This window comes from Aythya fuligula, chromosome 24 (assembly GCF_009819795.1).
Source record: "Aythya fuligula isolate bAytFul2 chromosome 24, bAytFul2.pri, whole genome shotgun sequence".
Classification (NCBI taxonomy): Eukaryota; Metazoa; Chordata; class Aves; order Anseriformes; family Anatidae; genus Aythya; species Aythya fuligula.
This window is the reverse complement of record NC_045582.1, coordinates 1,955,576-1,978,417: the sequence shown is the minus strand read 5'-3', so window position 1 is coordinate 1,978,417 and position 22,842 is coordinate 1,955,576. Positions and strand designations below refer to the sequence as shown.

Sequence of the window (22,842 nt, the reverse complement as noted above, 5' to 3'; positions counted from 1 at the left end):
GCTGGCTCCTGGGGGGGTCACGGCTGCGGACGGACGGCGTTTTGGGGCCGGGGGGGGGGGGGGGAAGCAGAGGGACAAGCAGAGTAGAAAACCCAAATACAATTCTCAAATCCACAGCCCCGGGGGGCGCTTCCAGCAATCCAGCAGGAGCCCCCGCGGGGCCTGCTCTCAGTGCAAGTCGCTGTGCCCGGCGCTGCTGTGCGCCGGGGGGGGGGGGGGGGGTTGTGGGGTCGGGGGGTCGCGGTTTTGGGGTTTTGGAAGAGTTTTGGGGAGCGGGGTGGCACCGTGCTCCCGCTGTCCCACCTCGGTGCTGCCAGCACCTGCCCCGCTCGTTCCTTGGCGTCCTCATCCCTTGAGCTCCGCAGCCCGAGCCCCCAAATCCAGCAGGGTTTTTGGGGTCCCTTTTTTTTGGGGGGGGTCCAGGAGGCAGCGGGGTGCCCCCTCTGCCTTCCCCCACGCTGCCGCCGCGCTGTCCCACAGCGTCCTGGGGCTCTCCCCGTGTCCGTCGCCTCCTCCCCGAGCTCTGCCAACGATTTGGGGCTCGGGGGGGGGCTCTTTCGGGGTCCCCGGCCCTACACGGCCGCGTCCTCGGGGCGCAGGGGGGGCTCGGCCAGGCCCAGGTATTCGGGGTTTTCGGCTGCCGGCGTGGTGAGGGGCCCCCCCTCGGGGTTGCTGCTTTTTTGGGGGTCCTGGTTCCAGTAGTAGGGGTTGTCGAAGGCTTGGCTGAAGGAACCGGGGGCCGGCAGCCCCGGGGGGGTCAGGTATTCGGGATTTTCCACGGCTCGGCCGAAGGGTCCCGGGGTGGGGAAGGGGTGTTTGGGGTCCTTGATGAGCCCGTTCTTCCCCGCGTGGCTTTTGGGTTTCTCCAGCGGGGACGGGGGCGTGCGGGGGTGCCGGGGGGGGGACAGCCGCTCCCCGGCCTGGTTGACGTACTCTGCGGGGACAAAAGGGGTGGGTGAGGAGCCGAGCGGGGGTGCTCGCCCCCCCCCCACCCCAAAAAAAATCCTGCCCCTTCCTCCTCCTCCTACCTGGCATGGTGCTGCAGGGGGCCGGGGGGAGGAAGCCTTCGGGGTCCAAGCCCTCGCTCTCGTCACCCGACAGCCCGGTGGGGTCCTCGCTGTAGCGCGTGGCCGGGGGGCTCTGCAGGGTCCCTTTGGCCCCCCCCTCCCCATCCAAAACCTCCGGCACGGGTCCCTCGGGCCCCTCCACCAAAACCTGCTCCTCACCCTCCTCCCCGTCCGCTGGGGTCTCCGCCGTGCTCTGGAGGCGCGAGACAGCACGGCATCAGCCAGGTGCCTTGGGGGGGGTCACCCCCCAACTTCTCAAGGTACAGGGTTCCCCAAAAAAAAAAACACAACCCAACCCCCCCGGGGTTACCCGCGTGGAGGAGATGCGGCTGCGGTAGGCGGTGGCGGTGTCGGCGCTGAAGAAGCCCTGGTGGGGCACCAGGTACTCCTCGGCGTCCACCAGGTCGTCCATGTCCTCCTCCTCCAGCAGAGCCCGGTAAAAGGTGCTGTCCATGGAGCTGGGCAGCCCGATCATGTCGTTCTGGGGGGCGGGGGGGGGCGAGAAAAGGGTTTTCGGTGTCTGTAGGGTCGCTGGGCACGGATTGGGGGGGTGGGGAACCCCCCTGGGTGCCCCTACCTGGATGACCACGAAGCGCTGCGGGTCCCGCGCCATGCGGGAGAACTCAGTCACCAGCTCGCGGAATTTGGGCCGGCACTCCGAGTCGATCATCCAGCCTGGGGCAGAGCCGAGCGACATCAGGGCGAGGCGGGGGTCCCACCGCATCCCCCTGCACCCCCCCCTTTGTCCCCTGTCCCCCCCCACGCCCGTACATTTCACCATGATCATGTAGACGTCGATGGTGCAGATGGGCGGCTGCGGCAGCCTCTCGCCCTTCTCCAGCAGGTCGGGGATCTCTCGTGCTGGGATCCCGTCGTACGGTTTCGCCCCAAATGTCATCAGCTCCCACACGGTGACACCTAGGGGTGCGGGGACGGGGTGAGAGGTGTCCTGAGACCCCCCCCCTAAAAGCACACCCCCCCTCCAAGCCGGCTCGGGGACGCACCGTAGCTCCAGACGTCGCTCTGGTGGGTGAAGCGGCGGCGCAGGATGGACTCCAGCGCCATCCACTTGATGGGCACCTACGTGGGGGTGGGCGCAGAGGTCAGCAGGGTCCCGTGGGTGGGGGCACGCCCCGTCCCGTCCTCCCTACACCCCCCCCACCCACCCACCTTGCCACCGTCAGCGTGGTACTCGGTCTCGTCGATGTCGAGCAGCCGGGCCAGCCCGAAATCGGTGATTTTCACGTGGTTGGGGCTCTTCACCAGCACGTTGCGAGCAGCCAGGTCGCGGTGCACCAGCCGCACCTCCTCCAGGTAGCTCATCCCCTGCAGCACCAGGGGTCAGCCTCCGGACCCCCTTTAACCCCCTACACCCTCCTCTACCTCCTGTCCTACCTTGGCGATCTGCACACACCAGTTGAGGAGGTCCTGGGAGCCGATGTGGTCCTTGTTCTCCCGCACGTAGTCCAGCAGGCAGCCGTAGGGCATCAGCTGCGTCACCAGCTGCACCGTGGAGGTCAGGCAGATGCCCAGCAGCCGGGACACGTAGGGGCTGCCCACCCCCGCCATCACGTAGGCTTCCTGTGTGTGTATTGGGGGCCGTCAGCCTGCCATTGTCTCCTAAACCCCCCCCCCCCCGTGCCCCCCCCGCCACCGTGCGCGCTCACGTCCAGGATCTCCTTGTTGGCCTTGGGGGAGGTGTTCTCCCGCAACACCTTGATGGCCACCGGGATCTTGACGCTCTCCCCATCCGGGATCCAGATGCCCTGGAGAGGAGCTGGGTGAGCGGGGAGGAGGGAGCCCGCCGGGGGGTGCCTCCCCCCCCCAAAAAAAAAAAAACCTTCTCACCTTATAGACGGTGCCGAAAGCGCCCGAGCCCAAAACCTTCACCTTCTTCAGCTCCGTCTCCTTCAGGATGCGCATCTGGGCTTGGTTGGGGAGGGCCCCGCTGGGCGTCAGCGGCTCCACCAGCTGCAGGGTGAGTAAATGAGTAAATTGGGGGGGGGGGGTGGACACAGGATGGGCACCCCCCCCCGGGGGACGTCCCCGCGTCCCCACCTCGGTCTCCTGCAGCAGGCGCCGCATGGTGTGCTTCCTCTCCTGCTGCCGCCGGCGCTTGACGCAGACCACGGTGATGAGCAGCAGGACGACGACCAGCAGAGCCCCCACCACGCCGGCGATGATGGACGTCACCTGGCTGCGGGACAAGAGGTGACGGGGTGTGGGGGGGGGAAACGGGGACAGGAGGAACCCCCCTTTAACACCCGGAGGGGCTTGGGGGTACCCGCGGCGCTACCTCGGCTTCTGGTCCACGGGGCAGCCGTCCTCGTCCCGGATGGTGCACCTGGGGGCGGAGAGGGGTCAGCAAAAAACCCCCTCCCAGCCCCAAAAACCCGTGCCCGGCCACGGCCCGCACTCACGAGTGGGTGCAGTTGGTGGGGCAGAGCTGGCAAACGCCGTCCTCGTCGGGGTATTTCCAGATGGGCACGAAGGAGGCGTCCGCCTTCACCCCGCTGGGGCAGCGCCGCACGCACTGCTGCGCGTCCTTGTAGTGGGCGCAGGCCACGCACTGATCCGCCTCCTGGGGGGGGCACGGGGGGCATGGAGGGGGTCAGGGACCTCGGCACCGGGCTCGTCCTTGTGTCCCCGGTGTCCCCGTGTCCCCGTGTCCCCGTCCTCACCGATCCGAAGCAGGTCTCGGTGCCGTTCTGGGGCTGGCACTCGGGGTGGCACGGCAGGCACCGCGTCCCGTTGGTGTGCTCCCGGACGGCGCTGCGGGGTGACAGCAACGAGGATGCAGGACGGGGGCGGGGGGGGTTGGTCAGTGCAGAACAGGATCCCGGACCCCTCCCACCCTCACCCCTTGCACCGTGCTCTGCCCCATCCCCGTGCTCACCCGTCCAGGAGGTTGCAGGAGGCGACGCACTCCTGGCCCCGCAGGAACCGCTCGCAGGCCACGCACTGCGTGGGGCCGGGCCCCCAGCACTGCCCCTCGGCGCAGAGGTGGAAGCAAACCAGCCCCTCGCTCTCTGCGGGGTGGGGGGGCACCGTAAACACCCCCCCTCTTCCAGCCCCCAAACCCCCCCCCCCCCCCCCCCAGCCCAGCTCCTCTGGGTGCCAGGAGCAGCGAGCAGATCCGGGAAGGGTTTGGGGAGGGGGATGGCATTGAGGGTTTGTTTTTTTTTTTTTGGGGGGGGGGGCGAAACTCACCGCACTGCTCGGGGGGCTTGTTGTGGGTCTGGAAGAGGCGCTGGCGGGGGTGGCGGAAGATGCGGTCCCAGGGCACCTTCTGGAGGAAGCAGAGCTGGGGGTTGTGGTGGACGAGCACCATCCCGCTGCTGATCTCCTGCAGGGCGCGCAGCCCCAGCGCCCGCACCGCCAGGTCCCGCAGCGTCAGCGAGTAGGCGCCGCTGCCGAAACACGGCTGGGTGAGCACCCACGGCTTCGGGGGGGGGGCGTCCCGTGTCCCCCCCCCCGTCCCATCCCCATCACCACCCCCTCCCCACCACCAGCACCCCGAGGTGCCCCCGACCCCGCTCACTTGTGCAGCACGCGGCCGCGGATGATGCGCAGGTTCTGGAAGACGCCCAGGTCCTCCATGCCCGGCGGCCAGGCGGCGATGTACAGGTAACCTGGGGGGGTGGAGGGGGGGCACGGCGTCACCACCGCCCCCCCCCCCCCCCACCTCGTACCCCCACACCCCCTGGGGACGCGTCCTCCCCAGCCCCGACCCCCCCCAAACCCCGTGCGCTCACCCGTCAGCTCCTCCAGGCTCTCAAAGGTCGCCAGCAGCTGGGGGTCCAGGGGGGGCGTGTTGGTGCTGGGGTCCCTGGGGGGGGGAAGAATGAGGGGAGGGGGAGATGGGGGAGGTTGGCGGGGCCGGGGGGGGGGCCCAGCGGCTCCCCACGGGGTCGGGGGGGGGGTGCTCACCCGGCGAAGGTCTCGGGCAGGAAGGCCAGGCTGCCAAAAATCTTGGTGCAGCCGGCGAAGTGCTGGATGTTGGAGGCGTTGACGGCGCGGACGCCCTTGAGGAAATCCACCCCCAGCCCGTAGCACACTGCGGGGGGGGGCACAGTGGGGGCCAGTTGGTCCGGGGGGGTTCCACCAGGACCCCCCCCCCTTCCAGACACCGCCTGCCCCTTGCGCGCCGCAGGGATCCCCAGTGCACGGCGGCCCCCCCCAGCCCTTTGGGGTTCCCCACGCGCTGCTGGGGGGGGTCCCAAAAATGTGGCAGCCCCCCCACCCCCCAAAAAATGTGTCGGGGAGCCCCCCCCCCCGGGCTGCTCACCCTCTGGGCAGGGCTTGCTGCACTTCTCACACTTCTGCACGTTGTTGACGGTGACCTCCTGGCTGTTCTGGGGGCACACCAGGGTGCACGACCCCACCTCCGTGGCAAGGTAATTATCTAAACGGGGGGGGGGACAACGACAACAACGATGGTCAGGGCCACGTAACCAGCCCCCCCTCGGCCTCTCTGCCCCCCCCCAGCACTCACAGGGGCACTGGCTGACGCAGCTGGCACCGAAGGTGTAGCGCCCGTCGCGGTTCGGCACCGACTCGAAGGTGTCCGAATTGTAGATGACGAGGGGGGGGCAGTGCAGCTCGCAGATCCCGCTCCGGTTAAAGTTCAGGCAGGCCTAGGGGGGGTGTCCATCAGCCCCTGAACCCCCCCCATTTCACCTTTTTGGCCCCCCCTACCCCATTTCCCGTGCCCACCAGGCAGTCGGAGTGCTTGGGGCCGGTGCAGCCGGCGGCGCACTGCTCGTGGCAGCAATCCGTCGGCTTCGTGCCCTTGCAGCGGGGGCACCCGTGGCAGATGCTGTTGGTCACTAAGGGGGCACAGGGGGGGGGGGACACGGTGGGTCAGGGACAACCCCCACCCCCCCCATCCCCGGGAAGGGGTCTGGGATAAAAGGGGGGGGGCGCTGGGGTAAGGAGTTAGGGGGTGGGTGGCTTGCCTGGGGAAGGGGGTGTGGGAAGGGGTGCTGGGGGTCCCCAAAAAAGGGATTTGGGGGTAGCGGGGGTCTGCTTAAGGGGGGTTTAGGGGGGTGAATGGGGGTCCCCAAGGATTTGGGGTCAGTGGGGCAGGGGTTTGGGGTCAGTGGGGGGATCAAGGGGATTTTGGGGGGTGAATGGGGGTCCCCAGGGCAAGGATTTGGGGTCAGTGGGGTTCTGCATTAAGGGGGTTTTGGGGGGGTGAATGGGGGTCCCCAGGGCAGGGATTTGGGGTCAGTGGGGCGGGGGTTTGGGGCAAGTTGGGGTCTGCATTAAGGGGATTTTGGGGAGGTGAATGGGGGTTCCCAGGGATTTGGGGTCAGTGGGGCAGGGATTTGGTTGTCAAGTGGGGGTCCCCAGGGCAGGGGATTAGGGCCAGTGGGGGTCTGCTTAAGGGGATTTTGGGGGGCTGAATGGGGGTCCCCAGGGCAGGGATTTGGGGATTCTCTGGGGCAGGGATTCGGTTGCCAAGCGGGGCCAATGGAGCAGGGATGTGGGAGCCTGCTGGGGGGTATCCAGGGCGATTTGGGGGGGGGGTCTCACAGGGGTGGGGTCTTTGGGGATCCCCATGGCGGGGGCAGCGCTGACCACAGCCCCCCCCCCCTCTTTACTCACGCGTCTGGCAGTCCTGGGGGCCGGCTCCCCAGCAGTGCCCCTCGGCGCACAGCGCGTGGCACCCGGGACCTGCAGCGGGGTGAACGGAGGGGGGAGGTTTTGGGGGGGGGGGTCCTACACCTTCCCACGGGGGTAGCAGCTCCCCTGTGCCCTGGCGGTGCCACCCCCTCCCCAAAACCCATCCCCGGGGGTCTCACAGCTGCGGCTGCGGGCGCTGTCCACGAGGGTCTCGGCGCGGAGCTCGTTGTGCCGGTGGAAGATGTCGGCCCAGAGGACGGTCTCCTGGAAGCAGAGCTGGGGGTTCCCCTCGATGCGCACCCCCCCCTTCAGGATCTCTGCGTGGGGAGGGGGACACCCCCCCCGTCAGCACCTGGGGATGGGGACGGTCCCCAACGGGGTCACCTGGATCTGCGCCAGGGACCCGCAGCCCCCCCCATGGGGACACCCGGCCCCATACAGGGACCTGCAGCCCCCCGGGGGATACCCAGTCCCACACCAAGGACCCACAGCCCCATGGGGACTCCTGGCCCCACACCAGGGACCCGCAGCCCCATGGGGACACCCAGCCCCACACCAGGGACCCGCAGCCCCATGGGGACACCCAGCCCCATACAGGGACCCGCAGCCCCCCAGGGACACCCAGCCCTGTGCCAGGGACCTGCAGCCCCCCATGGGGACACCTGGCCCCACACCAGGGACCCACAGCCCCTTGGGGACCCCAGCCCCCATGCAGGGACCCGCAGCCCTATGGGGACACCCAGCCCCACACCAGGGACCCATAGACCCATGGGGATACCCAGCCCCATGCAGGGACCCACAGCTCCACAGGGACACTTGGCCCCACACCAAGGACTCACAGCCCCATGGGGACCCCTGGCCCCACACCAGGGACCCGCAGCCCCCTGGGGCACCCCCACCCAGATCCCCCCCCCTCCCCCCGAGCCGTTCCCCCCGACCTGTGAGCTGCCTCATGCCGAGCTGCTGCAGCCCCGAGTTGCCCAGCACGGCCAGGGCGTAGCGCTCCTGGAAGAGCTGCGTCCCGCGGATGATGCGCAGGCTGCGCAGCCCCACGCCGCTCACTTGGTTCTCGGCGATCAGGACGTAGCCCTGCACCTCCTTGATGTCCTGGCGACGGGGGGGGGGCACAGCGGTGAGAGCCCCGCGGGACCCCCAGGACCCCCGGGACCCCCCCCCCTTGCCAAAATCCCCACCCCGCACACCTGGAGGAAGGCGGTGTCGGCGTCGGGGGCCAGGTAGGTGAGCTCCAGGTTGCCCTGCACCACCTGGCAGCCCTGGTAGAGGTGCCGCAGGGTCTCGTAGTGGCTCTCGGGGCTGGAGGGGCGCAGCAGCTTCATGTCAGTGCCCGTGCACACTGCGGGGACAGCAAAAGGACGTGGGGGGGGTTAGGGGGAAGGCTCAACCTCAGCCTGCCCGGCTCTGACCCCCCCAACCCCCCCAGAGGATCCGGCCAGCTCCGGCCTCCGCAGGAAATGCCGCGGATGCGGCCGCCGCCGATTATCTGCGGAGAGCTGCTCCCAACAGCTTCCGATGGGCTTCCTGGACGGCCTCCGCGGCGTGGGGACGGGGGCGGCACGGGGAATGCCCCCCCCCGTACACACACACAGCTCACGGCCCCGTGCAACGGCCCCGCTTGCACCCACCGGGGCACGACGCCGGCACCGGGTGGGCACCGGGGGGTTGAGGGCTGGGTGCGAGCGGGACCCCGCAGCTTTGGGTCCCCCTACACACCAAGGAAGGGGGGGGGCCCCAAAAGCGGGGAGGGGGGCACGGGGTGTGGGGGGGGGCGCACACGGAGCAGGAATGCTCGGCCCACGCCGGCGGCGAGGAGAGGGGGGGGGGCAGTGCCCAGACAAGACGCGATTGTTGAGCGGCGCCGACGGCCGCCCCGGATGGCCCCAAACGGGGTCCGTGCCCACGGCGGGGGGCTCCGAGGGGCGGCCGGGCTGAGCTGCAGCCGGGGAGGCCGTGCCATGGGGGGGGCCCTCGGTGAGTCAGGGCGTCCCGGTGGCACGGCCCCGGCCGCGGCGTCCCGGTAGGAACCGCCTTTTCAGGTCAGGCGTGTTTGGGGAGCGAGCGGGTGACGCAGGCACGGCCCAGCCCCGGCGCGCCCGTGGGCCCCCGGCACCCCGCCGCCGCCGCCACGCGGGATGGCCCCCCCCCATTTCCCCCAAATCCCAGCCCCGCCGAAGGAATAGGGTTAGGGGCTGGGGGTCTCGCCGCCTTGCTCCCTGCACCCCTTTTGGCCCCCCTCCATGTCCCCGTGGCATGGGGAGGATTTGCACCTGTGCAGGTGCCCCCCCCCCGCCCCGTGCCGCCCCCCCAGTGCTCGCCTCTCCGGCCTAAGAGCCCTAAAGGGGGGGCACGATTGAACCCTACAGACGCCAGCGTCAGCCCTACAGACCCCGTGGGGGTCTCGCTGCAAAGGAAGGGTCCGGGGGGGGGGCACAGGGCCCCGTGCAGGGGGGGCTGCCGGCCGTGCCGTGGCTGAGTGACAGCCCCCGGTGCCGGCAGCTGCCCGCAGAGCCACGAGGCCCTTGGGGGGGGGGGGGGACCGGGATGCAGCCACCTCCTGACCCCCGCCTGCTCCGGGGCCCCCAAGCCTGAGAAACGTCCCCGGGCACGGCCTGGAGCTTTGGAGGGGGGGGGGGGCACCGTGTTTGGGGTTCAGCTCCGCACCCTCAGCCGGGCACGGAGCTGCCCACGGGGATGAGGACGGGGACGGGGACAGGGCTGGACACAGGGGACCCCCACAAAGCCCCACGGGGATTGGGGAGCTGGCGGGGCCGTGCCAGGTGCCCCCACCCCGTAGGAAATTCGGCCCCGGAGCAGGCGGGCGGCCAAAGCTCAAGGTCTGCCCTCCACCTGCTGCGCCGCGAGGGCACGGGGTGCCACCGACTCCCCCGGGGCGAAGGGCGAGCGGGGGGGGACCGGGGTCCTGCCGGGACCCCCGTTTCCATCCCACGACCCCCCTGGCTGCCCTGGGGGTGCAGCACCGAGCCCCCCCCCAACTTTGGCAGAGCTATCGGGGGGACAGCGTTGGGGACGTGCCGTCGCCCCCCCCCCAGCCCCGGGGGACCCACTTTTGGCTCTGCCACCCCAATGCGCCCCCGGTGCCGGACCCGGTCCCCACTCAGGGTCTGGGTGGAGGTGACCGGGGGGGGGCAATGCCTGGTCGAAGCCCCCCCCTTTCTGCATGCCGCAGGGCTCCAGCCCCCCCCCCACGGCTGCTCCCCGGGCCGGGCAGGGTGCGGCACCTCGAGAATGTGGATGGGAGCGACGGGGACGCGCCCGCCCGCCCACCCGCACCGTGGGGCACCGCCACCGCCCGGGGCCCCTCCGCACCCCAAAACCTCCCTGCAGGACTTTGGGGGGGGGGCCCCCCGGGTGGCAGGGGTTTGTTCTGGCCTCGTGTGTCCCCCCCCCCTCCTGTCCCCACGGCCCCCAGGACCCCCGGCAGCGGGGACGGGGACGGGGATGGGGCCGTTCCCTGCTCGGGGTGCAACAGGTCCCCCAAAAACTTCCCCGGGGGGCCGCGGGGGGGGCTCGTCCTGCTCGGTGGGACCCTGGGGAGAAGGAGGGGAGGGGGGGGGCACCGGGCCGAGCAGCCCCCCGCAGCCCAGCGCCTCCCAGTTCAACCCAGTCCGGCCCCCAGCACTCGTGGGGACGCGGGGCGGGGGGCACCGGGAGGGGGGTAACGAGCGCGGCGGGGGGGGGGGGGGGTGGGGGGCACCGGGAGTCACTTCCAAGCGCACAAACCGATCTCCCCCCCCCGTTACCCCCCCGTTCACCCTCCGGTTCCCCCCCCCGGTGCCCCCGGTGCCCCCGGTGCCGTGCGCTCCCCGCGCAACTCCTCTCCAAGTCCCGCCGCCGCCGGGTCCGCCCCGCGGCCCGGTGCCCCCCCCACGCCCCCCCACCCCCTTTAACCCCCCCCGTCGTCCCCCCCCCGAGGCCCGGGACCCACCTTCGGCGGCGGCGGCGGGGCAGAGGGCGGCGAGCAGCAGCAGCCCGGTGCGGAGCAAGCGGCCGCCGGTGGCGATCATGGTGCTCAGCGCCGGCCCCGGCCCATGGCCCCGCTCCGGGAAAAGTTTTGGGTTTTTGTTTTTTTGTTGTTTTTTGTTTTTTTGGTTTTTTTTTCTTTTGGATTTTTTTTTTTTTTTTTTTTTTTTTTTGGCCGTCCGGAGTCGCCGCCGCCTCCTCCCTCCTCCTCCTCCTCCTCCTCCTCCTCCTCCTCCTCCTCCTCCCGCCGCGCTCCCGAGCTCCGCCTCGCGGGCCCGCGCCGCGCTCCTGGAGACGGGGTTGGGATTGGGGTTGGGGAAGGGGGGGGGGGGGGTGCGCGCGCGCCGCGCGCTCCCGACGCCCCCGCGCGCTCCCGACGCCCCCGCGCGCGCGTTAACCCCGGTGGAGCGGAGGGAACGGATGGGTTCGGCTCGGGTGTGCCCGCGGGAACCGGGCACCAGTTTGTCCCAGTACAGCACCAGCACCAAAGTTACCCGGGGTCCTTCCCTGTTCCGGACTGGGAGCACCGGGCACCAGTTTGTCCCAGTAAAGCACCAGAACTGGAGCTACTGGGAGTCCTTGGTTGCTCTGTACTGTGAGCACCAGGCACCAGTTTGTCCCAGTACAGCACCAGCACCAAAGTTACTGGGGGTCCTTGGTTGCTCTGTTCCAGGAACACCAGGCACTGGTTTGTCCCAGTACGGCACCAGAACTGGAGCTACTGGGAGTCATTGGCTGCTCTGGACTGGGGGAACTGGGCACTGGTTTGTCCCAGTGCACCCCCAGCACCAAAGTTACCAGGGGTCCTCAGCTGCTCCAGACCAGGAGCACCAGGCACCAGTTTGTCCCCGTGCTCCCCCAGCACCAGAGCTACTGGGGGTCCTTGGCTGCTCTGTACTGGGAGCACTGGGCACCGTTTCATCCTGATGTCCTCGTGCACCACCAGCACCAGTGACACCCTCGTCCGTTCTGTCCCCTGGGCCTGCTGTCCCGGGCACCACCGACTCGGGACACCCCTAGTCCAGAGCCACTGGGCACTGGGAGCACTGGGACAGGCACTGGGAGCACTGGGACGGGCACTGGGAGCACTGGAACCATCCTGGCTCCAGCCAGGAGCCCCGTCCCCATGCCCCATCCTGCTGGGGCTGTGACTGCCACCAGCACGGAGACACGGGGACGGTGCTGGGGACAGGGGGACAGTGCCCGGGTGTGGTGTGGGGGACAGGCCTGGGGACGGGGCAAGGCCTGACCCCGGTACTGACCCTGTACCCCAGAACTGTCCCAGTAGCCCAGAACTGTCCCCTTGTCGCTGTACCCCAGGACTGTCCCCTGTCCCCATACCCACCCCCATAGCCTGTTACTGACCCCATACCCTGGTACTGTCCCTGTACCCTAGAGATGTCCCATTGTCCCCATAGCCCAGGACTGTCTCCCTATCCCCTATCAGGGACTGTCCCCCAGAACTGTCCCTGTTCCCCAGAACCATCCCCTTGTCCCTATACCCCAGGACTGTCCCCATACCCCAGCACTGTCCCCACACAACAGGCCTGTGGCACTGGCTCATTCCTGGGGCGAGGGGACAGCTCTGGGCTATGGGGACAGGGGAGAGGGCAGGGGACAGCCCTGGGGACATCCTTGGGGACACCCCTGGGGACAGGGGGACATCCATGGGGACATGGAGACAGCCCCAGGGACATGAGGACAATGCTGGTGGCAGCCATGGGGACACAGGGACTCCCTTAGGGACAAGGGGACACCCCCAGGGACACGGGGACACCCCTGGGGGCAGCCCTGAGGCCGCCCCCCACCCCTTGGGGCCTCGTTGCCATGGGGGCGGTGTGTGTACACATTCAGGACTACATTTCCCATAACGCCCCGCGGCGCGCACATCCCGCCCTGCCCCGCGCCAACCACCCCGCTTCCGGGGCGTGCCGGAAGCGGCGAGGCCGGGCCGGGCCGGGCCGGGCGGTGATGGCGGGCGGCGGGGCGGCTCGGGCGGCGCTGCTGCTGCTGCTGGGGGCGGCGGCGGCGCCGGGCCCGGCCCGTGGCTCGCAGGGCGACCGGGAGCCGCTGTACCGAGAGTGCCTGGGCCGCTGCGAGCGGCGGAACTGCTCGGGGGCGGCGCTGCGGCACTTCCGGGCCCGGCAGCCGCTCTACATGGGCCTCACAGGTACCGCCCCCCGCCGCCCATTGGCTGCCCGCGGGCGGCACGCCCCGCCCACCGCCTCGAGGCCACGCCCGCTGCTTGGGGGGGTGACGCCCAGCTCCGCGAGGCCACGCCCACTGTCGTGGGGCCACGCCCACCGCCGCGCGAGGGGGGAGGGGCTGGGAGCGCTGGGGGGCGCTGGGGTGAACTGGGGCCGGACTGGGAGGGCACTGGGATGAGCTTGTCCTATACTGGGAGACACTGGGAGGCACTGGGGCCGGACTGGGAGGGTACTGGGCAGGGCTTGTCCTTTACTGGGAGGCACTGGGCTGTACTGGGAGGCACTGGGCAGGGCTTGTCCTTCACCAGGAGGCACTGGGCTGTACTGGGAGGCACTGGGATGCGCTCAGGCCAGGCAGGGTGGCACTGGGCCATACTGGAGAGGCATTGTGCCATACTGGGGGCATGGGGGGGCACTGGGCCATACTGGAAGGGCACTGGGCCATACTGGAGGGTCACTGGGCCGTACTGGAGGATGCACTGAGCCATACCAGGGGGTGCAGGGGGGTGCTGAGGGGCACGGAGCCATACTGGGGGGCACTGGACTTTGCTGGGGGATGCACTGGGCCATACTGGGGCCATACTGGTGGGGCACTGGGCCATACTGGGACTTGCTAGGCCACATTACACAAGAGCCCAGCTGCTCCCAGCTCCTGTCCCCTGCCCGTGCTGCCCAGTGGTCTGTACTGGGAGGGACTGGGGAGAGGGGGTGTGCACCGAGACCCCTCCATACACCCCCATACGCCCCCAGTACCCCCCATAGCCCCCCCATAGCCCCTCCCATACCCCCCTATACCCCCTGGACCCCCCCAAACCCCCTCCATACACCCCAATTACCCCCCAATACCCCCCATAACCCCCTTTTCCCCCCCTCCACCCCCTCCCACGCCCCAATTACCCCCCATAAGCCCACCCCCACCCCCTAATACCCCCCATAACCCCCCCAATTACCCCCCCACCCCCCCTAATACCCCCCTAACCCCCTCAATTACCCCCCATACCCCCCAATACCCCCCATAACCTCCCCAAATCCCCCCAATAACCCCTTTTCCACCCCCTCCACCCCCTCCCACACCCCAATTACCCCCCCTAACCCCACCCCCCAATACCCCCCCTAACCCCCCAATTACCCCCCTACCCCCTAATACCCCCCAATACCCCCCAATACCCCCCCAAAACCCCTTTTCCCCCCCTCCCACCCCGCAAATACCCCCCAATACCCCCCCAATAACCCCCTTTTCCCCCCCTCCACCCCCTCCCACACCCCAATTACCCCCCCACAACCCCTAATACCCCCCCAAACACCCCCCAAACCCCTCCCTAACCCCCCCCCCCCAAAAAAAAATAACCCCTCTCTCCCCCCCCAGGCTGGACGTGCCGCGACGACTGCAAGTACGAGTGCATGTGGCTCACCGTGCGCCTCTACCTGCAGGGCGGCCGCCGCGTGCCCCAATTCCACGGCAAGGTGAGCCCCACGGGGGGGCACCCAGGGGTCTCCCCGTGTCCCCCCCATCTCCTCACACCCCCGTGGCCCCCCCCCAGTGGCCCTTTTCCCGTTTCCTCTTCGTCCAGGAGCCGGCCTCCGCCCTGGCCTCGCTGCTCAACGGGCTGGCCAGCTTCCTCATGCTGCTGCGCTACAAAGCCGCCGTGCCCCCCGCCTCCCCCATGTACCCCACCTGCGTCGCCTTCGCCTGGGTGAGTCCCGTCCCCCCCCACCCCAAAAAAATGTCCCCCCGGGGTTGGGGACGCGCTGTAACCCCCCTCCCGGTGTGTCCCCCCCCCCACAGGTCTCTGTCAACGCCTGGTTCTGGTCCACCGTCTTCCACACCAGGGACACGGCGGTGACGGAGGTGGGTGAGGTCTGGACCCCCCCCCCCCTCAACATGTGTCCCGTCCCCCCCCCCAGTCCCAGTTCTGTGTTTGGTGTCCCCTCTGTCCTGTCCCAGTCCCGTTTCCCATCCCTGTCCCAGTTCCGTGTCCCCGTCCCAGTCCCATGTCCCCATCCCAGTCCCGTGTCCCCATCCCAGTCCCGTGTCCCCATCCCGTCCTGTCCCAGTCCTGTTCCCCCCATCCCAGTCCTGTTCCCATCCCAGTCCAGTCTTCCCAGTCCCATCCCAGTCTTATGTCCCCATCCTGTCCCAGTCCCATGACCCCATCCCAGTCCCCTGTCCCTGTCCCAGTCCCGTGTCCCCATCCCATCCCAGTCCTGTGTTCCCATCCTATCCCAGTCCTGCATCCTCCTCCCATCCCAGTCCTGTGTCCCCATCCCAGTCCCACGTCCCACCCTGTCCCAGTCCTGTACCCCCTGTCCCATCCCAGTCCCACTTCCCCCATCCCATCCCATCCCAGTGCTGTCCCTCCCGTCCCAGTCCTGTGCCCCCATCCCAGTCCTGTCCCCCTGTCCCATCCCATCCCATCCCATCCCATCCCAGTCCCATGCCCCCATCCCATCCCAGTCCTGTGTCTCTGTCCCAGTCCTGTGTCCCCATCCCAGTCCTGTCCCTCCCGTCCCATTCCCATGCCCCCATCCCAGCCCTGTTCCCCCCATCCCATCCCAATCCCCATGCCCCCATCCCATCCCACTCCCGCATCCCAAACCCAGTCCCGTGCCCCCCCCACACCCCAATCCCGTCCCCCCCGACCCCCCCCCACCCCGGGGGCTCCATCCCAGCCCCCCCTCCATGCCCCATACCCCGCAGAAGCTGGATTATTTCTGCGCCTCGGCCGTGGTGCTGCACTCCGTGTACCTCTGCTGCGTCAGGTGAGCCCCGCGCCCCTTCCCCTATCCCCGGGGGGGGCCTGGGGACCACCCCATTAACCCTCCTGTCCCTTGTGTCCCCCCCCCCAGGACACTGGGGCTGCGGCGCCCGGCCTTAATCGGCGTCTTCAGGGCCTTCCTCCTCCTCTTCCTCGCCTGCCACGTCTCCTACCTGACCCTGGTGCGCTTCGACTACGGCTACAACATGGCCGCGAACGTGGCCATCGGTGAGGCTGGGGGGGGGGGAAAACTGGGCTTTGGGGGGGGGGATAAAGGGGTCTGGGTGCCCCAAAGCTGTGTTTTTGTGTCCCCCCCCAGGGCTCCTGAACCTGCTGTGGTGGCTGTGGTGGTGCCTCCGCAACCGCCCGCGCCTGCCCCACGTCTGGAAGTGCGCCCTGGTGGTGCTGCTGCTGCAGGCGGGGGCCCTGCTGGAGCTGCTGGATTTCCCCCCCCTCTTCTGGGTGCTGGACGCCCACGCCCTCTGGCACATCAGCACCGTCCCCCTCAACGTCCTCTTCTACAGGTGGGTGCCCCCCCCGTACTGAAATTGGGGTGCTGGGGACCCCCCCCTCATTAAGATCCAGGCCCTTCCCGTCTGTACGGGATGCTCAGCGCCCCCCCCTCCTCAAATTGTGGTGCTTTGGGGTCCATCTTTTGCCCCTGGGGTGCCCTCCTCCTCAAATTGGGGTGCTGGGACCCCCCCACCTTGAGATCGGGGCCCTTCCCTTCTGTATGGGATTCCCAGTGCCCCCCCTCTTCAATTTGAGGTGCTTTGGGGTGCCTCTTTTCCCCCTGGGCTGCTGGGTGCCCCCCCCAAAAAAAAAAATTGGAGAGCTGCTGACCCCACTGCTGCTCCCCAGCAGCCTCTGATGTCTCACAGCGCCCTGGGGGGGGCTTTTGGGGCGCCCCCACCTCCCGACCCAGCACCTACAGGTGGAGGGGGCCGAGCTGTGCCCCCCCCCACCCCAGCCCTGTCCCCCCCCCTCCCTCCCCACAGCTTCCTGGTGGACGACAGCCTCTACCTCCTGAAGGCCAACTCCGACCTCTCCAAAACGGACTAGAGCAGCCGGGGAGGGCGGGGGGGGGCCCCCCAATTACCCCCCACACACCCCGGGCGGGGGGGGGCCCCTTCCCCCCTTCCCCACCGTGTGCCAAGCGCCCCCCCCCTTCCCCCTCTTCCCATTGCCTCTTGAGGTTTCCTTCCCCTTTCCCTGCACCCCCAAATCTCCCCCCCCCAGCCCCGTGGCGTGCAGGGGGGGGGCACGGAACCCAGCTGGGATCCCCCCCACACCCTTTTTTTTTTGCCCCCCTCCCGGCTGCTGGTGGCTCCCTGCCGTGGAGCTCGGCAGCCGCGAGGTGGCAACGGCTGCTGGGGGGCACGGAGCCGCGGGGGGGAGGGACACGGGAGAAAAAAAAGGAGGGGGGGGGTCCTGGTGTGTGTGTGTGTGGGGGGGGGGGACACGGTGCCTGTGTCGGGGAGGGGTGGGGGGGGGGCACGGTGCAATGCGTGGGGCTGGAGAGGTGCCTTGGGGGCAGGGGGAGACCCCTGTGCAGCCCGGGGGTGGGTGGGTGGGGGGGTGCAGCCCCCCCCCCCCCTGCCCCCCCCCACCCCCCAGGATGTGCCCTGGGCTATGAATAAAGCTGGAATTTAATCTCTGCCCCCCCCCCCGGCGTCCCTCATCCTGCTCTGCGCCCTACAGGCATCCCATACCCGGCCCCCCCCTCCCCGTGCGCCCCCCCCTCGTACCCCTTGCTGCCGCCCCCCCCCCAGTGCCCCATTTCCCACCCTGCTGCCCACCCCCCCGTGCCTGTGAGCCCCCTGCCCACCCCCCCACATCACCTCCTTGTGCCCCCCAACCCCTTGCTGTGCACCAACCCCCCCCGCACCCCCCTCCAAATCCCCCCCCGGGTCCCCCCAGCTCTCCCCACGCCGTGCAGCTCAGCCTTTATTACGGACACAGGACATCAAAAATGGGGAGGGGGGGGCAAAATTTAACTTTTGGGGGTGGAAAATTTAACTTTGGGGGCGCAAAATTTAACTTGTAGGGGTGCAAAATCTGACTTTTGGGGGCATAAAATTCAACTTTTGGGGGCACAAAATTTAACTTTTAAGGGTGTAAAATTTAACTTTTAGGGGTGCAAAATTCGACTTTTGGGGATGCAAAATTTAACTTTTGGGTGCACAAAATTTGACTTGTAGGGGTGCAAAATTTAACTTCTGGGGGCACAAAAATTAACTTTTGGGGGTGCAAAATTTAACTTTTAGGGGTGCAAAATTTGACTTTTGGGGGCGCAAAATTTAACTTTTAAGGGTGTAAAATTTAACTTTTAGGGGTGCAAAATTTGACTTTTGGGGTGCAAAATTTGACTTTTGGGGGTGCAAAATTCAACTTTTGGGTGCGCAAAATTTAACTTGTAGGGGTGCAAAATTTGACTCTCGGGGGCGCAAAATTCAACTTTTGGGGGGCGCAAAATTCAAATTTTGGGGATGCAAAATTCAACTTTTGGGTGTGCAAAAATTAACTTCGGGGGGCACAAAAATTAACTTTCGGGGGCGCAAAATTTAACTTCTGGGGGCCAAACGGGCGCAAACTGACTTCGAGGCGGGGGGGAAACAAGACCGGGGGGGGGGACGGGGGACGGGGACCTCAGGCCTCCATCGGCTTCTGCGCGTGGGCGAAGAAGACGCCGTCCACGTCGTCCACGCCGGTGCGCAGGGCGGGGGGCATGGCGTAGGAGCAGAAGCGGCGCAGGACGAAGCCGGCCCCGGCCAGCGCCCCGCGGACGTCGTCCTCGGCCAGCGGCACCACGGGGAGCCGAGCGGCCCCCGCCAGGTAGAAGGATTCGCCCAGGGCCCCCAGCAGCACCGCGTGGCCCCCCGGGCGCAGGAGGGACCCCACGTGCCCAAGAGCCCGGGCGAAGGTGGCTCGGTCGGGGCTGACGGCCTCCAGGCAGAAGGCCGAGAGCAGCGCGTCGGCCGGGGGGCGCAGCGGGGACCCCAACGGGTCCGGGCGGTGCACGTCGATGGGGAGGATGCGTCGCAGGCGACCCCGCAGACGGCGTTCCTTCTCCTGCCAGGGTTCGCTGTAGGGGATGGGGTTGGGGGTTAGAGTGGGGTGGGGATGGGGATGGGGTCCTGCGGGGGGTGGGTTGGTGTAGGTGGGGACGCGGGGATGGGGTCCCGTGGGGGTCGGCGTGGTGTTGATGGGGGTACGGGGACAGGGTGCTGCGGGGTTCAGCCCAGCATTAATGGGGACACGGGGATGGGGTCCTCTAGGGATCAGCCTGGCATCAATGGGGACACAGGGATGGGGTCCTGCAGGGGTCAGTCCAGGGGCTGTGGGGACACGGGGATGGGGTCCTCTAGGGATCAGCCTGGCATCGATGGGGACACAGGGACAGGGTCCCGCGGGGTTCAGTCCAGTGTCAATGGGGACATGGGGCTGGGGTCCTGCAGGGATCAGCCTGATGTCGATGGGGACACAGGGACAGGGTCCTGTGGGGTTCATCCTAGCATCAGTGGGGACACTGGGACAGGGTCCCATGGGGTTCAGTCCAACATTAATGGGGGCAGGGGGCTGAGGTCCTGCAGGGATCAGCCTGGCCACGGTGATGGGATCCTGGGGGGGCTCAGCCCAGCATCAGGAGGGACGGGGGGGGCAGGATCCCCTGGGGAGGTGCGGAGGGGATCCTGCAGGGATCAGCACATCGCGCTCTGGGGTGTGGGGACGTGATCCCAGTGGGGATCAGCTCAGAGTCCACGGGGCCAAGGGGCTGGGATCCCACAGGGCCAAGGGGCTGGGGTCCTGTGGGGCCAAGGGGCTGGAATCCCACAAGGACAAGGGGCTGGGATCCCGTGGGGATTTGGGGTGGGATCCTTCAGGGATCCAGGGACATTATTTGGAGAGAGTGAAGACAAGCAGCTGTGACCCAACCCAGTCCACCCACCCTGGGGAGGGGTCCCCGCGTCCCCTCTTTTGCCCCCTGCCCCCCTACCCGCGCCCCTCGATCTTGCAGACGTGCTGGATGAAGGGGCTCCAGTCGAAGGTGCCGGGCTCGCCCCGCGCCCAGCGCTGCAGCTCCTCCCGGTTCACCGCCAGGTAATCGGTGGCCACGATCTCCTCGAAGTGGTCGCAGGCGCTCAGCAGCTGGTAGATGGTGGGACCCGAGCCCACGTCGATGAGCGTGCGCCCGCGGATCTCACCTGGGATTGGGGTGCACAGATTGGGGGGGGGGTCCCACAGCGGGTCAGGGATTTGGGGACGTGGAGCTGGGGGAGCCGGGCACGGGGGAAAAAACCAGGGGAGAGCGGTGTGGGGGGTGGGTGGCAGGGTGCTGGGTGCCCCCTCACGCCCCGTGCCTCAGTTTCCCCGCTCCTCTCCAAGGTTGGGGAGACCCCCAAGACCCCCCCCTCCCCCCCCAGCACCCCCCTCACCGCTGGCAAAGGTCTCGGCCAAGCATCGCAGCTTCCAGGGCACCACGCAGTCCTCGGAGGAGAAATCGGCACGGGGGGGCACGTAGTTGTTCTGCAGGTAGGCGCGGGGGTCGAAGCGCTCGTAGCCCTCCCGGACGGCGGCCAGGCTGCTCATGGCGGGGGCTGCGGGGGCTGCCGAGCCCGGATTCGCTTTATAACCCCGGTAAGGTGGCGGGGGGGGGACGACAATAAGGCCAAGGTGGGGGGACACACACACAGGGTGAGTTATGGCTGTGCCGGGCACGGCGCTGATTGCGGCCGTCCATCGCGGATAACCAGGTTAGCGTCAGCGCCCGGGGCAGGATCCGGCCCTGCTGTGTCCCCCCCCCTCCCCGGAGCTTGGTGTGTATGGGGGGGGGGAGGCTGGGGGCTGGAGTCCTGCTGCAGCCTCTGGAGATGGTTTCCAGCCAGGAAGGGTGGCCCAGAATGGTGGTGGGGGTATGACACCCCCCCCTGCAGCACCCAAGGGTGCTGGCCTGGCTCCAGGCTTGCCCCATGGGGATGGGGATTGGAATGGGGATGGGGATGGGGATGGAAATGGGGCTGGAAATGGGGCTGGGGTCCGTCTGGGTGCTCCCTCGTTACCGATGAGCCCAGCCCCTGGCAGGAGCCAGCACCACCAATCCTGTTCCCAGTGCTCCCAGTGCTCCCAGTGCGCCCAGCACCCTGGGACTGGGGACAGGATGGGAGCTGCTTATGGGGATGGGGGAGGAAAGGGGGGAAAGGCACTGAAGTCCCAGGGGCAGCAGCGGGAGGGGAGGGATGGGGACGGGGATGGGAAAGGGGATGGGGATGGGGACGGGGACAGGGACGGGACAGGGATGGGGACAGGGACGGGGACGGGAAGGGGACGGGGATGGGGATGGGAAGGGAATGGGGATGGGGACAGGGACGGGGATGGGGACAGGGATGGGGACGGGGATGGGACAGGGGCTGGCGGTGGCCCAGGGACAGCGGGATCCAGCCGGGAGGGAACAGCTAATCTGGGCACTGGCACCGAGGTCGCCCTGGACCCTGCCAGGGGCTGGGCTGGCAAAAGGGGGGGGGGGGGGCAGTTATATAAGCAGGGATCTGCCCCCCCATCCTCCATAGCCTCCAATGGGCCGTGCCTCAGTTTCCCCAATTTCCCCACCCCCTCAAGGGTCTCTCTCTTGGGTCCAGGGGTGGAGGGCAGATGGGGGGGAGCTGAGATAGGTCTGTGGGGGGGGGGGGCAGGTCCTGGTATTCTCCCACCCCCCCAAAAAAAAAACAAGAAACCACTGCTGCTGGAGCTGCAGGCCCAGGCCGGACACTTTATTGCAGTACAAAGAACGTCAAATTGGTACAAAACCACACAAAAACCCCCACCGCGCCCCCCCCCCAGCCCCTCTGAAAGCTTGGGGTTGGGGTTGGGGTTCGGGGGGGGGGGGGCTCAGCGCTCCCCATCCTCACACCCCCTCCTCCTGCCAGGGAAACCGAGTCGCCCCCGCGCCCGGCGCCACCCCGAGCCGCGGCCACCCCGTCCCCACCGGCCACCGCCACCCTCCGCGGGGTGGGCGCCCACCCCCACGTCCCCCCACCCTCCTCCTCTTCTTCTTCCTCCCCCCGGGGGCCGCGGCGTGCACGGAGAGCCTCAGGACCCCGCCGCCGCCACCGTCGCCCCCCCCCACCCTCAACCCTGAGCCCCCCACCCACGGCCGCCGTCGCCTTCAGCCCCTCTGAGCCTCGTGGGAGAGGGAACGGGACAGGGTGCGGGGGACGCCGGCCTTGGCGCCGCGGAGGTCCGGGGGGGCGAAAAGGGGCAGGGGCAGGGTGCGGGCGTAGGGCAGGAGGTGCTGGGCCAGAGGTTGCCCCAGGACCCCGAAACGCAGCACCCCCCAGGGCGAGCGCTGCTCCAGCACCCGCGTCTCCCCGCGCTGCTCCAGCGTCTCGCGGCGCTGCTCGTCCGCCTCCCGCCGGCACCACCTGGGCACGAGGCGCTCGTTGGGGGGGGTCCCCATCGCTCCCCCACCCCATGGGCATCCCCTCTCGCTCCCCTTCCCCTTCCCACTCCCCCAAAACCATCCTGAGCCCCCCCCTTGGGACCACCCAGGGGCATGGGGATGCATGGAGAGCTCCAAGTCCCCGCGGGTACTTTGGTGACCCCCCCCCCCTCACCCACGGCATCTCCAACCCCATGGGGACCCCTGGAGACCCCCACCCTGCGCCCCCAGGTCCTGCCCAACCCCATGGGAACTCCCCCCCGGGACCCTACAACCCACACTGCAGCACCCGGAGCCCCCCCTGTCCCACATGCCCCCCCCCCCCCTCCAACAGCCTCCCCCACCCCACAGGGACCCCCGGAGCCCCCCACATCCCCGTGTGGCCGCGCAGCCTCCCCCAACCCCACAGGGACCCCCCCCTCCCCACAGGAATCCCCAACACCCTCTGAATCCCACAGGGACCCTTGGACACCCCCCACCTCCCTGGCTCCCCCAAAGACCCTCAGAGCCCCTGGCAACCCTATGAGGACCCCCCCCCATCCTTCCTGCACCCCCCCCCCCACAGCCCGTGGGTGCCGCTCACCCCTCCTCGGGCCGGGTGCTGAGCTCCAGGTCCAGCCACTCGGCGCTGAAGGTCTCGCGGCGCCCCACGTCCTCCTCCTTCACCCTACAACCCAGGCGGGCGCCCGACAGCAGCCCCCCGCTGCGCACCACCGTGCTGGGCCCCCACATCCCCGCGACACCCCCGG

The 22,842-nt window shown here is 68.6% G+C and overlaps 4 protein-coding genes across 4 annotated transcripts; 1 reads left to right on the top strand and 3 right to left on the bottom strand.

Annotated features, from left to right (window-relative positions):
- Positions 1–83: 83 nt before the first annotated feature.
- ERBB2 (erb-b2 receptor tyrosine kinase 2) lies at positions 84–10,832 on the bottom strand. The gene is made up of 27 exons (XM_032202949.1): positions 10,660–10,832; positions 7,898–8,049; positions 7,634–7,802; positions 6,875–7,012; positions 6,678–6,746; positions 5,784–5,896; positions 5,563–5,704; positions 5,356–5,472; positions 4,998–5,124; positions 4,823–4,896; positions 4,609–4,699; positions 4,278–4,477; positions 3,964–4,096; positions 3,749–3,839; positions 3,488–3,648; positions 3,364–3,411; positions 3,126–3,264; positions 2,916–3,038; positions 2,735–2,833; positions 2,463–2,648; positions 2,238–2,393; positions 2,072–2,147; positions 1,839–1,985; positions 1,645–1,742; positions 1,378–1,548; positions 1,029–1,260; positions 84–934 (listed from the first exon to the last, which is right to left on the bottom strand). Exons 1-27 carry the CDS (start codon positions 10,736–10,738, stop codon positions 573–575), a joined length of 3,693 nt encoding a protein of 1,230 aa, XP_032058840.1. The 5' UTR covers positions 10,739–10,832; the 3' UTR covers positions 84–572.
- Positions 10,833–12,665: 1,833 nt separating this feature from the next.
- On the top strand, positions 12,666–16,781 carry PGAP3 (post-GPI attachment to proteins phospholipase 3). The gene is made up of 8 exons (XM_032202755.1): positions 12,666–12,864; positions 14,268–14,365; positions 14,443–14,595; positions 14,688–14,750; positions 15,600–15,661; positions 15,749–15,885; positions 15,977–16,181; positions 16,656–16,781. Exons 1-8 carry the CDS (start codon positions 12,666–12,668, stop codon positions 16,717–16,719), a joined length of 981 nt encoding a protein of 326 aa, XP_032058646.1. The 3' UTR covers positions 16,720–16,781.
- Positions 16,782–18,306: 1,525 nt separating this feature from the next.
- PNMT (phenylethanolamine N-methyltransferase) lies at positions 18,307–20,247 on the bottom strand. The gene is made up of 3 exons (XM_032202914.1): positions 20,094–20,247; positions 19,655–19,862; positions 18,307–18,742 (listed from the first exon to the last, which is right to left on the bottom strand). The coding sequence occupies exons 1-3, from the start codon at positions 20,245–20,247 to the stop codon at positions 18,307–18,309; spliced, it is 798 nt and encodes a 265-aa protein (XP_032058805.1).
- Positions 20,248–21,820: 1,573 nt separating this feature from the next.
- On the bottom strand, positions 21,821–22,825 carry TCAP (titin-cap). Its single transcript, XM_032202496.1, has 2 exons — positions 22,677–22,825; positions 21,821–22,076 (listed from the first exon to the last, which is right to left on the bottom strand). The coding sequence occupies exons 1-2, from the start codon at positions 22,823–22,825 to the stop codon at positions 21,821–21,823; spliced, it is 405 nt and encodes a 134-aa protein (XP_032058387.1).
- Positions 22,826–22,842: the final 17 nt, after the last annotated feature.